Raw genomic sequence first — 11,679 nt, 5'->3', positions numbered from 1 at the left:
CGGGCTGTGAGCTCCCCACTCCTGAGCCCTGAAGGGCACCCTATGCTTGGCTCTCACTCCCCTTGACCTGCTCTGCCTGTTTCCCAGCAGCCTGGGGGAGCCTCTGGGACTGCTGCAATGGAGGACCAGCTGTCACTCGGGGCCACAAAGCCGGGAGTGGAGAGCCTTCAATACCCTTTCCTCTTCTCACCCCAGAGTACCTTGCCACATTTCCTCCTCTCCTCAGGCTGGGAGTACCCCTGCCCACTCCCAGCCTATGCACATAAGGCTCTTTGAGGTGAAACACACACACACACACACACACACACACACACACACACACACACACAAATGCACAGCCCAAATCCAGGTGAAATGAGAAAATCATTTGCTTTATTCTGAGTCCTGGAAGCTCCAATGTGAATCTGAAAAAACATGTCAGAGGGGCGGTAGCCCCGGGGTCTGGGTGCAGAATACAGTCCCTGGCTCCTTTGGCCCTGGGAGCCAAGAGGGCGGTAAGAAGGCTTAGCTAGAGCCTGGGGCAGTGGAAATCAGGTCCCTCTGAGACCCCTGGCCCCAACCTGGGCCTGAGAGGTGAAAGAGGAAGAGGGCTGGAGAGTCTGCTCAGTTCCTTAGCAAATGCACCCCAGGAGGGTGTGGGCCTAGGATTACTCCTCACCCTTCTCAGGAGTACTAGGTTCCCGAGGCCACTTGGAAGCCCCCAGGGGTTCAGCCTCAGGGCTCAGCCTTGGCTCCCCCAGGGGTCCCTCGCCTTCCAGGTCCAGCTCCTCAAAGGATGAGCCACTGGCGCCTGACTCGCTATAGCTGTGCTCACTGCGGGTGTCACCGTCGTCCCAGCCACGGCTGCTCACCCCAGGGGACAGTGTGGCAGCTGAAGTCTCCCGGCTGCCAGGACCCACCTCCAGGCTCACAGAACTTGTGTCACTTGTCGTATCAGCTCCTGGGCCAGGAAGAGGAAGCACACGTTAGCTAGGACCCCCATCCCCTCCTCCAGGGAGGGGGCAGACACCCTACCACTTGCCCAGGAACCAGCAAGCACAGTGTGCTCATGAATAATAAAGTGGGCCCTAGCTCAGGAGGCTCATTCCAGCTGCCCTCTGCCCTGACCACAGCTGCACTGACAGGGCAAAGGGAGAAGGGGGGAGGGATGGAGGCAGCCTGCTGTGCACTCCTCTCCCTCCCCCTGAATTAGCCTCACAACTCCCTGCGCTCCCACAAAGCCTGCTGCCCCCCACCCCCCAACAGTCCATTAAGGACTACTCAGCCCTGAGGTGAGGAGCTGAGGGTAGAACAAAGAGATTCAAGTAATGTCCCCTCCTCCACACCCCATTTCAGTCTTGGAGAGAGGTTTGTCCAACGCCAGCTATAGACAGGCCCATAAGGCATGAGGATGGGAGAATGGACCAGGAGGCCCACTCTCGTGTCCCCTCCCCCATGCAGGGCTCCCCAAGGAGCAGCCATATCCAGGAAGGCAGCTGGTCTCAGCCTCTGGCCCTCATTGAGCCCTGATTTGAGGAGGCAGCTAGGGCAGGGAGAAGTGGGATGGAGAAGTCCAGAGAAACCAGTTGCAAGGAAGGAGGGTACTAGGATAAAGCATTTTAAGGCTTTTCTTCCCCTATGCCTGGGTCACCCCAGAAGAGCCCTTAATTATCCCCAACCATTACTGGCAGTTTCTGAGCCACAAAGCAGCAGAAGGGGACCATGAGAGGACTCTTCTGGCAGCTGGAGAGCCCTGAGACAGGGCTGAGGATCCAGATCCCTCCCAGTCTGTTCCTAACACGTTCTCCAGGCAAGTAGACACTTCATTTGCCCTGGTCAGGAGCAACCCCTCAAATAATCTCCCCAGATCAGAGGCAATGACAACAGTTGGCAGGGGGTGGGGGGGCGGACAAAGAGCTCAGGCCCACTGTGTAGGAATCCAGATTGAGAGAACACTGATCTGCCTCCCTTCTGTGTGAGAGGAAGAGGGGCAGCTGTCAAACATCACAGAGGTGAGGGGTGGGCCAACTTCCCCAGATCCTGTCTCCATAGTGATGCAGCCCTGAGCCAGGAGCAGCTGGGGACTGCTTGGCATTTGGACTTGGCCTGGAACTTTCACTGTGCCTCAGATGGGGACTAAAATAAGGGTGGGGGGATTTGGGGTCTGTTCCTCCAGTTCCCTTAGCCCCGAGAAGATGCCCCTTGGGCCTACTGGCAGAGGTGAGGTAGGTTCTGGAAGTGCCAGCCTGCTGGTCCAGGGTCCTCTTCTTGCTGGGGCCCTAGTCATGGCTCCCAGAATAGAGGCAGCCAAGAGTGAGTCTGGGCTATACGCTGAGTTACGGGTGGTTCCTTCTGACTCTGGGGCAGGACTCCAGCCCCTTATTCACTCCTTAAATGGGGATAATCTGTGCCCCAGGGGCTGCAGGCCTGAAAGGAGCAAATTAAATGGGGCTCCCAGGACCCATTAAACTGTCATGTTCCACCAGCCCACCTACCCAATGGCCCTCTTGGGACCTGGGTATGGGAACTTGCCTGCTTGCCAGGAGGCTGACCACTCCCTCTCCCAGCTCCTAGGCTACAAATGATCAGAGGATGGAGCCCAGGGATGCCCCTTCAGGCTGGCGCCCAGTGTGCTAAGATGAGGACAGCCCCTGTGGGGACATGTGGACACTTCTGGCAAATGAGTCCAAGGCAGGGAACTGGCGTCCCTCCAGCCCCACCAAGGTCTTATGTCCACCTGGGCCTGTCTCCCAAGGCAGAAAAGGCCAGGCAAGGAAGGGCAGCACCTAAGTCTCCAGGGCTGCTGGGGCAGAGAACGAAGCTGCCACCTTCACCCCAGTCTCCCCCTCCTCCACTGCCCACAGCCAGTGCAAGGAGATCAAATATTCATTGCCTCTCTGGAGCTAAATAATACATCAATGTAATAACAGGCATAAGGCAGCTAATCACCCCCTTTCACCTCCTAGCCCAAGTGGGGGCCCCAGTGGGGAAGCCATCAGGGGCAGGCCAAGCCCTGGGCAGCCAGGCGCCCAGCACACATTGCCATGCAAATGGTATGCACCTGGCAGGCACACACTCAGAGTCCACTCTAGGTGTCAGGGCAGACCCTGTGGTGGGGCGGGGGCAGACCCCTTGGCCCCCCTCCCCCCACCAGGAAGTGGGCGGGCAGGCTAGTGGGGAAGACAGGCCAAGGCGCTGGGGGCGTGGGAGCCCCGCTACAGCCAGCTGTAGCGGGTGCTAAGCAGTCCTTCAACACCCCTGGCAGGCAGTGTTTGGGAGAGAAGCTGGGTGGGTGGGCCAAGGATGGGGGTGTAGGCAGCAGAGGGAGGTCGAAGGAAGGTCAAGACACTCCCTCTTCCTGCCCTGGGGACTGCCTGGGCCTGCTGACCTTGTGCTATGTCTTGTGCTCACAGTAGGGGCACCGAAAAATGTCTGAAGAATGTCTGCCGGGCATTACCACGCGGGTGGGAACAGTGCCCCATGGAGGTAATTAAACAGCAGATGAAGTTAACTGTGCTGGACATGGCCTCTAGGGAGTGGAGACTGCCTCTCAGTATCCGCACCCCCTGCCACAACATATGCCTCTCTAGGGTGACCTTGGCTATTGAAGATTGGCTGGACAGAGGAAGTCTCCCCAAGAAGGAGGGGACAGTTGCTCTCCTCTCAGCTGCCCGCTGGGGGGAGTGTACCACTCCCACAGGTCACGCACCTCCACCATCACACAAGGCTCCGGCAGCATGGACTAGGGCTGGGCCCCTTGGGATGTTACCAGCAGGCCCCCTTCCTCCTGGGTACAGCCCAGGGTCACAAGAGGTGATGGCAGGGAGGTGGGTTGAGAGCAGGCAAATTACCAGCTGGCCTGGACCTGGAGGATGAGGGCTGGCTCTGGTGGAAGGGGCGGGACACTGATCTCCTGGCCCCCTTCTGCATGCTCTCTGGTTGTTCTTCAGCAGGGAGAAAGCAGCTGCCTCTGGGTAGGGCTCCATACTGGGAACACCCTGTTCTCCTCTTTACCTTCCAGATCCAGTGCCAATCCTATTTCCTGATGAGCCCCACACAAGTGATGTCTTTCCTGAACAGTCCCATCCCCCTCCCATGAGCATCTGTTTCCAAGGGTACTCCCTGTTGCATCTGGAGGGCATTCGGGCAGGGTTTTTGTATCTGTGTTGCCAGGGCTAACATATGTGAACCCAATCTGCATGGATCCACGTATCTAGAAATAGGCATTTCTCATGACGGTCGTGGGGTAGGCAGGTCTCCTTCTTCCACCTCTGCCACGCTTAGCCTGGACACCCACAGTGCCAGCCCCGCCAGGGAGGAGCCTCCTCCACCATGCCCCACATGTCCAGGGACAGGCTCCACACAGGGCCCCACCCTCCATACCTGTGCCATCCATCTGGGTGTCACTGGCCTCCACCGGCCCCCGGCTTTTCCGCTCTGTTTCCTTCACCTCAGGCACGTAGAAGTCTCCTTGCCGTGCCAGGGGGCACATGAAATAGATCTGGTCTTGCTGGTAGATTTCCAGCCGAGGGTGGGCACACAGCTTCCGCTCCTTGTCAGAAAGTGGCAGAAGGTGGAATGAGCCCTACAGGGCTTCTGGCCCACTTGTCCCTAAGAGGCCCTAGGAACTATCTATTGTTCATTCCCTCCCAGAGGGCTGGCTCGGCTTCTTGCCTCAATCAACCCCAAGTACCAAATCCCTGCTGACACATAGCATCCTAAGGGCAGGGCCCCATACTCCAGAAGGCAGTGACCTAAGGACCCAGGAGTCCTTGGGACAACACCCTGAGACAGGTGCTAAAAGAATCCAGGGGTCTGGCACTGCCCCTGGCACCACTAAACCAATCTATCCATATGTCTGCAACCAAAAGGCTGTTCCAGAAAGCACTAGTCTCAAGGAGCCATGATGCTTAGCACCCGACTACCCCAGGGACAGGGACGCCATGGACTATGGCCCCAGGCACTCAAACCAAGCCAAGTTCTGACCTTCTAGATTTCCCATCTCAGCATCTCCAGGCTGTGAGCTCCTCCCCACCCTGGACAATGCTGACTGACCCCGAGATCTCAGCAAAGGCCAGGGCTCCCGACCCTTAGGCCTCCAGCCTCTGCCCTTGCAGACATGCTACTGACAAACCCTGGACAGGGGCTCCAGGCCAGCGAAACCCCTCTTGCACTCCCATTCCCTCCTAGTTCAGGTCTACGCCAACCTCCAGGACTATCAGATGTAGTTGGTTCCCTCCCCTTCTAGCACCTGCCCAGAGTTTCGGCCAAGGGGGAAGAGGCAGATCCTAGGCTGTAGGGGTAGGCAGGACAAGAACTAGTACTGGACATTATCCTGATGCCCCAGTGGGCCGAAGTACCAGTGTATAGGGCCCTGAGTTCTGAGAGAGGCGCTCCCCTCTGCCTGGACACAGAACCCAAAGCTCCCCTCCCCTGTGTGTGAAATGGGGCACAGACACATGCCAGAGCTGTGCTGAGCAGGCAAGAACAATCAGAACAGGGGTCAAGAGCATATTGCTCCCCAGCCTGCCCCCTTTTCCTGCAATGGAGCGCAATTACCCACTAAGATGACTGTGAGGCCCCTGCCCTGTCACTGCTCACCCGCCAACCTTCACAACATGACTATTTATAGCACCCGCCCGGCTCTCACCACGAGCTCTGAAATGAGCCTTCCACTTAGCGGTAATAAAAGACTTATCGCCTGGTAGGGAGAAGCCACTCTAGGCCTCCACTTGTCCGCCTGCCTGACCAACATTAGAGTTGAGGAACCCCTTTCAATTAAAGCAGTGAAGAAGGGTAAAAAAATGAACACCCCAGGGAAAGACAAGAAGTAAGGTAAGTCCGGAAGGTTTATGAGCCAGGGTGTTCACCAGCCACTGGGGGACAGGGTATGTCTAGGAGCCCACAGGGGAGGTGCAGCTCAGCTAGCCTGACTGCATGGGGAACCCAAGCAAGGCCCTGCACCCTAAGTCTCCATGTGCTCAAATACAGAGAGGGACACCCCAGCCCTGACACCCCAGGGTTGGTGAAGGAAAGTCATTATTTTTAATAGTTTGAGTCCAGTATTTTTTTTTTTTTTTGCCAACCTGGGTGTTCTTCGTGCCACCTTATGAGTCCACATGCCCAGCTCCTCCCATCTCTGCACCGACGGCCGCCTCTGCTTCTCCAGCTGCCCACACACTCACCCAGCCCTGGTCCTCAGGAGGCTGAACAAGAACACGATGTCAGGAAGTGGGAGCTATGAGGCTCCGGGGCTACTCTACGGCCAGCACTGGGGAACAAGCATCTGCCAAACCTGAGCCCCACTCAGTGAACTGAGCCATGTCACCAAGCCCAGGGGCAGGGGGTTCCCTGAAGAAGGTCCAGGCCCTTCCCTGGTAGCTAGAGGGAAGAAAAAGGGCATGGCTTTCACCAACATGCCCATGCTCTCTCTGGGGATTCAAAAGGTTCAGAGGAAATCTGCTAAGTGGTCATCAACCTAGTAGCCCATCTCTCAAGGGCTGTAGGATTTGGCTTTGGGGGATGTTCCCAGGAACCAGAACCTGTGACCACCAAGACACTCTAGGGACAGTGGAATCCTACCCCAACCCTTGTCAACACTCAAGCCACCTGCCTGAAGCTTCCCTTCTGGAAGTAACAGGGATGATAAGAGGGAGTAGTCCTCTTTTCACTCTCTCCTTTAGGTCGGGCATCAGGGTGGGCAGTACCAGGCAGCCACCCTTACCACCTGCTCTGCCAGCCCCCTCATTGGCAGGCGGGAGGCAGCTCTGCGGCTGCTCTGTGCATCTGCCTCCTCCGGAGAGCCCGGCTCTGAAGTTGCCTGGCTGTGGACAGCCCCGTTGCCATGGAAACTGCATCCTCCATCCTTGCCGTCGCCTTCATCTCAAAGCCATCGGGGAGAACAGAGAACAGGGGAGACAGAGGAGAGAGAGAGAAAACTGGCCTGGCTACACAGCCCTTCCTTCCCTGCCTAGCTCTCCCTCCTTGCAACATCCCACATAGGGAGTGTCAGCCACCCAAGCCTGCCCCCAGGCCCCTGGAAGGGGCAGCCTCCCACCAAGCCCAGCCTGGTCCTACCCCTACCACCTGGGGGCCCCTGACCCTCCCCAGTGGAGAGAGGCATGGAGCTAATTAAAAATCTCATTGACAGCTTAGCCTCAAATAATTTTAACACATGTCAGGTCCTGTCAAAATTCAGGGCAAAGGAGAGGAGCAGGAAGAAGGCAAAGGCGCAAACTTCCAACTCAGGCCCATGGGCAAGAGAGGGGTTTATAGTTGTCCCTGCGGCCTTTCCTCAAGACCCCCTCCCTGTTCTGCCCCCAGAACAATAATGAGCCCAATAGGGACTGGGGCAGGCGAGGAAAGACAGGACTAGCCATAAGCCCTGCCCCTAAGTGATCAGGCCGAGGACAAGACCTTTCCCTCCCAGCCAGGCACAGACTCTGAGGGAAGAGAGGGTAACCATGGGCCAGCTCTCAGGTCCTCGCTACACAGCAGGAGCTGTGGCCTGGGCCGCATGTCGATGAGCTGATAAATATTGGAAAATCATTGGAGGAAGGCAAGACCAGCTGCTTCTCCCTCAGCTAGCCCCAGGGAGCCCTTGGAGAACAGCCTGCCAAGGGCCAAGGACACCAAGTCAATGCCACACTGGGCTGGTACTGCTGGGGAAAGGGGCCTGGATGGGCCTGGCACCCTTCCAGCCCTGGGCACACCCCTCCCACAGCCCAGACAGCCAGACGCTCCAGGAAGCATCACCAGCACAGGAGAACCTGCTCCGGCCACTGAAGCTACTGGCCATCTGATGAAGCCACAACCCAGAGCAACTTACTCCCACACAGAATCAAGGGACCATGAGGTCTCTCTCCAAGGAAGGAGAGATGCAGACGTCCACAGTCCTCCCCCACCTAATAGGAAGAAGTCACCATGCTAAGGTACCACCAGGAACTGCTAGAAACTGGACTCAGGAGTTCTAGTCCCTCAGACACATCTCCAAGGCTTGCTTTCCACAGCAGAGACGGGGGAACTTGGACCACCACCCACAATGCAGGGATTTCCAGGGGACCTCTGTCAGCAGCACTTCCCCCAATACCTCTGCTGCGCTGACATGGGCTCACCCCCCCCCCCCCCCAGGGGTGCTGGCAGACAAGGGAAGGAGCAGTGTACACAGTCTGCCATAGCGCCACTGCCTCGGCTACCTTGGGAACACACCACACATTCTCTTCTCACCTCAGGCTGAGCTCATTCCTGGGTGGGGGCACACAGCTCAGGGCTCCTGCAGAGGCTTAGATGGCCAAGATTTCCCCACAGCACCCACAGTGCTTCCCTGGGGAGTTCATACTGCATCAGGGGAAGGGAGGAGGGGGGAGAGAGAAGATCTGAACTACTCCCATTTGGGCACCAACCAACCCATGCCCTGGCTTTGTCTAGGGGTGGGGAGGGGGTGTGGGGCAGAACAGGTCAGGTCCAGATGGAGACTGAGGGTGGATCCTACTCCCAGGTTGCCCAGAGGCTGGGTTTGCTCAGAGCTAGGTGGCCCCAAATCCCCAAAAGGATGAGGCAATGGGTGCAGGCCAAGGACTGGGTCACACATCCCCACGTCCACTTGAGCCCCAGAAAAAGATGAGTTCTGCTCTGTCGTCTCTACCCAATCACAGCCCCTTAACCTCCTGCCTCACCTGCGTGACAGGCCCTGGGCCTCTCTGCTCACCCTGAGCTGCCCAGTCCTACACATCCCTCCACCCCAGGCTGGACAGCTGGGCAGCCACACAGCCAGCAAACAGCTGTTGCATCCCACCCGAGGTGGTGGCGTCTCCTCACTGGGTGAAGTGAGGCATGCTCATTTTTAATTACACAGACACTAGCGTGCACCCGCCTGCACACAGCACTCCCTGCAAGTGGGGGCTCAGACCCTGGAGGCCCCTTAGGCAACTGGTCTGCATGCACGTGCAAAGTGAGGGGGGAGGCACAGCAGGCGCTGCTGCAGCTCCAACATGGCACATTGTTATTATTCTGCCCAGGAACTTCCGTCAACTTCCCTCTCCCTGGCTGCCTCTCATCCCCACTGGGCCCCCCAACAGCCTCTGGCCCAGAACCTAAACCTGTCTGTGGGGCAGGAGGTGACAGCAGGAGATAGCTCCGGGGGCCTTGCAGTGCCAGCAGGGAGAGCCTGAAGAAGGGCTGGGGAGCACCCTCCCCCCTGTAGCAGGAGGGCCCAAATCTCTGAAAATGACCGGCAAAGGAGACGACAAGGAGAGAAATGGGGCTGCCGTGGAGGGAAGTGTGGGAGCAGGAGTGGCAGAGAGAGCTCAGGCAGGAGCCCAGAGCCTTGCCGTTGACAGAGAGGTAGCCTCTCCTTGGGTTTCAATATACCCAACTGTAAAATAAAGAGATTGGAACAGATGATCCTAAAAGAAGTGAGAAACTGGAAAAGGTGGATAAAAACATCATCACTGAAAGATAAGATAATTATATACTTGAAAAACCCAAAAGGAATCAATTGGAGAAATTACCACAAATGTTAAGATCGCAAAATTAATAAAAAACCACAGCCCAGTTTTCTGTGCACCAGCCAGCCAGTCAGAAAATATAATGGCAGCAACAGATGAAGGCGCTCTTGGGGTCAGGTCTATGTGGAAGCCCCCCAAACGGCAGGGGAGGGGATGGCAGAGGAGCCAGGCCTGGGTGGGAGGCTGGGGAAGACTGCAAAAGGGGAAGGTGTGAGGGAGAGCGGGGTGGGGAAGCAGGACGCTGTGCCTGGCACCCCAGCCTGCTGTGCCTGCTGGCGCCACTGCCTCAAGACTTTTCATTTTCACCTCAGAGCTGACAGCTTGCCATGCAATTTACACCTCTGCTCATATTCCTGTGCACCGGGGCCTTGGCTTCCTGGGCAGCTCAACAAGGGGCCTCAGCAGCCATCAGACCAGGGTGGGCTGGGGCACTGAGGAGCAGGGGAGGGTGATTCCCGCTAAGCAGGTACAGGAGACCCGGGCCATTAAGTACCCTAGTACTTATCTGGACCAGGAAGCCCCTGACCTTGCAGCCAAGCCCAGCCTTTCCCTTTGCTAGGGCCCCGAAGGCCAATTTCCAACCCCATCTCAGCCCCACTCTGGGCTTCTTGGGCCCTTGTGGAGCAGGACCAGAGGGCAGGGAGCCTGAGGGTGAGTACCCTATGGGAGACTTGGGGGCTCACCCCTGGGATCCCCGACTCTCCCTTCCAAATCTGGGAAGGGAGCCACGGACTCCCAGATGCTGGTGCTACCACGGCAGGCTCCACAGCCCACGCCTCTCCAAGATCCAGCCATTCTCTGCAGCATCTGTGCAGTCAAGGACCTTGAGCCCCATCCCGTTTACAGGCTGACGAAAATGCTACTGATTGATTATCCAGCAGCAGGAAGGCTGCTCAGTGCAGATGGAACCATGACGCCTAGCACCTGCGAGCCAGAGGCATCAGGAAGTGCCAGAGGGGAAGGAAAGGTGGGCAAGTAAGGATGAAGAAGAGAGGGGGAAGGAGAGGAGGTGGGTGAGGAGAAGGCAGCCCTGAATTTCTCATCTCCAACTGGTGCCTCTCACTTCTGCCCTCCGCCTAGTACCCCCAGGAAAGCCCTTCCCCCAGAGCCTTAGGTTTCCTGTCTACATAACCGGACAGATAACCTCTCCTTATCTGAGGGCTCTGTTAAAGGGCAGAGTTTTTCTACTCTGGAGGGCAAGCCCCCTCCTTGAAATCTCTCCCCCTCCCCTCGTTTCTGGAATCCCAAGGTTTCTGGAGAAGAGCAATAGAATTCTTCCTCAGTAATTCCCACCTGCCTGGGGAAGAAGGCTCCCTCTGGATTGGTGACGGCCCAACCCCACAGCACCATCCAGACAAGCCTCAGCCCCCAGGGTCCTGCAGGGCTGCCAAGCTACCACATCTGAGCTGGTATTTCCAGAGTGGTGGCTCCCACGCCCGCCCCAGCAAAGGCTGGCTTTGTGCTTTCAGTCCTGAGGTAGGGGAGTGGGGAGAGGTGAAGCCAGAGAGACTGAGGAACAGGTTCCAGGGCCTAGGCTGGCAATGGGGAGAGACCTGGCCTCCTGTGGGAGCCCCCACACCTCAGCATCCAGGGGCAGCTCCCTAAGGGGAGTAAGGGAAGCTAAGCCCTGGTAAGGTGGGGGGCTTCTCTTGGCTTGAGGCTATCTGGAAGTAGGGAGTCATTCAGAGCTCAGCTCCATGGCCACCAGCTCTCCCTCTGCTAAGGTCCAATTCCAAAGCCCAGCCTGGAAGCAGTCATTCATCTGCTCAGACACCATCAGTGGCTCCCTAGAGCATGAAGGATCCAGCCTCACCTCTTGGGTCCAAACTCTTTCTCCTCCCCTGCCCTCCAGCCACAATGTACATAAAAACCATGCCCAGGGGTGCCTGGGTGGCACAGCGGTTAAGCGTCTGCCTTCGGCTCAGGGCGTGATCCCGGCGTTCCGGAATCGAGCCCCACATCAGGCTCCTCCGCTAGGAGCCTGCTTCTTCCTCTCCCACTTCCCCTGCTTGTGTTCCCTCTCTCGCTGGCTGTCTCTATCTCTGTCGAATAAATAAATAAAATCTTTAAAAAACCCAAAAAACCCATGCCCAAATCAGTGACTCTGCTTGACCTGACTTTTCACCTGGAGAATGCTACCCTTCCTTCAAGGCTGAGCCCAAATGCCACCACCTTCCAAAGGCTGCTTTACCTT

The 11,679-nt window shown here is 57.3% G+C and overlaps 1 protein-coding gene across 3 annotated transcripts in view; it reads right to left on the bottom strand.

Annotated features, from left to right (window-relative positions):
* Positions 1-350: 350 nt before the first annotated feature.
* The window catches only part of TEX264 (testis expressed 264, ER-phagy receptor), a 30,129-nt gene continuing 18,800 nt past the window's right edge, over positions 351-11,679 (bottom strand). For all 3 annotated transcript variants that reach the window (XM_034658390.1, XM_002918961.4, XM_019799414.2), the window contains 2 exons: positions 4,363-4,531; positions 351-940 (listed from right to left, as the gene is read on the bottom strand). In XM_034658390.1, the coding sequence (XP_034514281.1) occupies positions 648-940; positions 4,363-4,531 (462 nt within the window). In that variant the 3' untranslated portion in view covers positions 351-647. The remainder of the gene's footprint in view (positions 941-4,362; positions 4,532-11,679) is intronic.

This window comes from Ailuropoda melanoleuca, chromosome 4, assembly GCF_002007445.2.
Source record: "Ailuropoda melanoleuca isolate Jingjing chromosome 4, ASM200744v2, whole genome shotgun sequence".
In the NCBI taxonomy this organism is placed as follows: domain Eukaryota; kingdom Metazoa; phylum Chordata; class Mammalia; order Carnivora; family Ursidae; genus Ailuropoda; species Ailuropoda melanoleuca.
The sequence above is the reverse complement of the archived record's forward strand: the minus strand, read 5'-3'. Positions and strand labels throughout refer to the sequence as shown.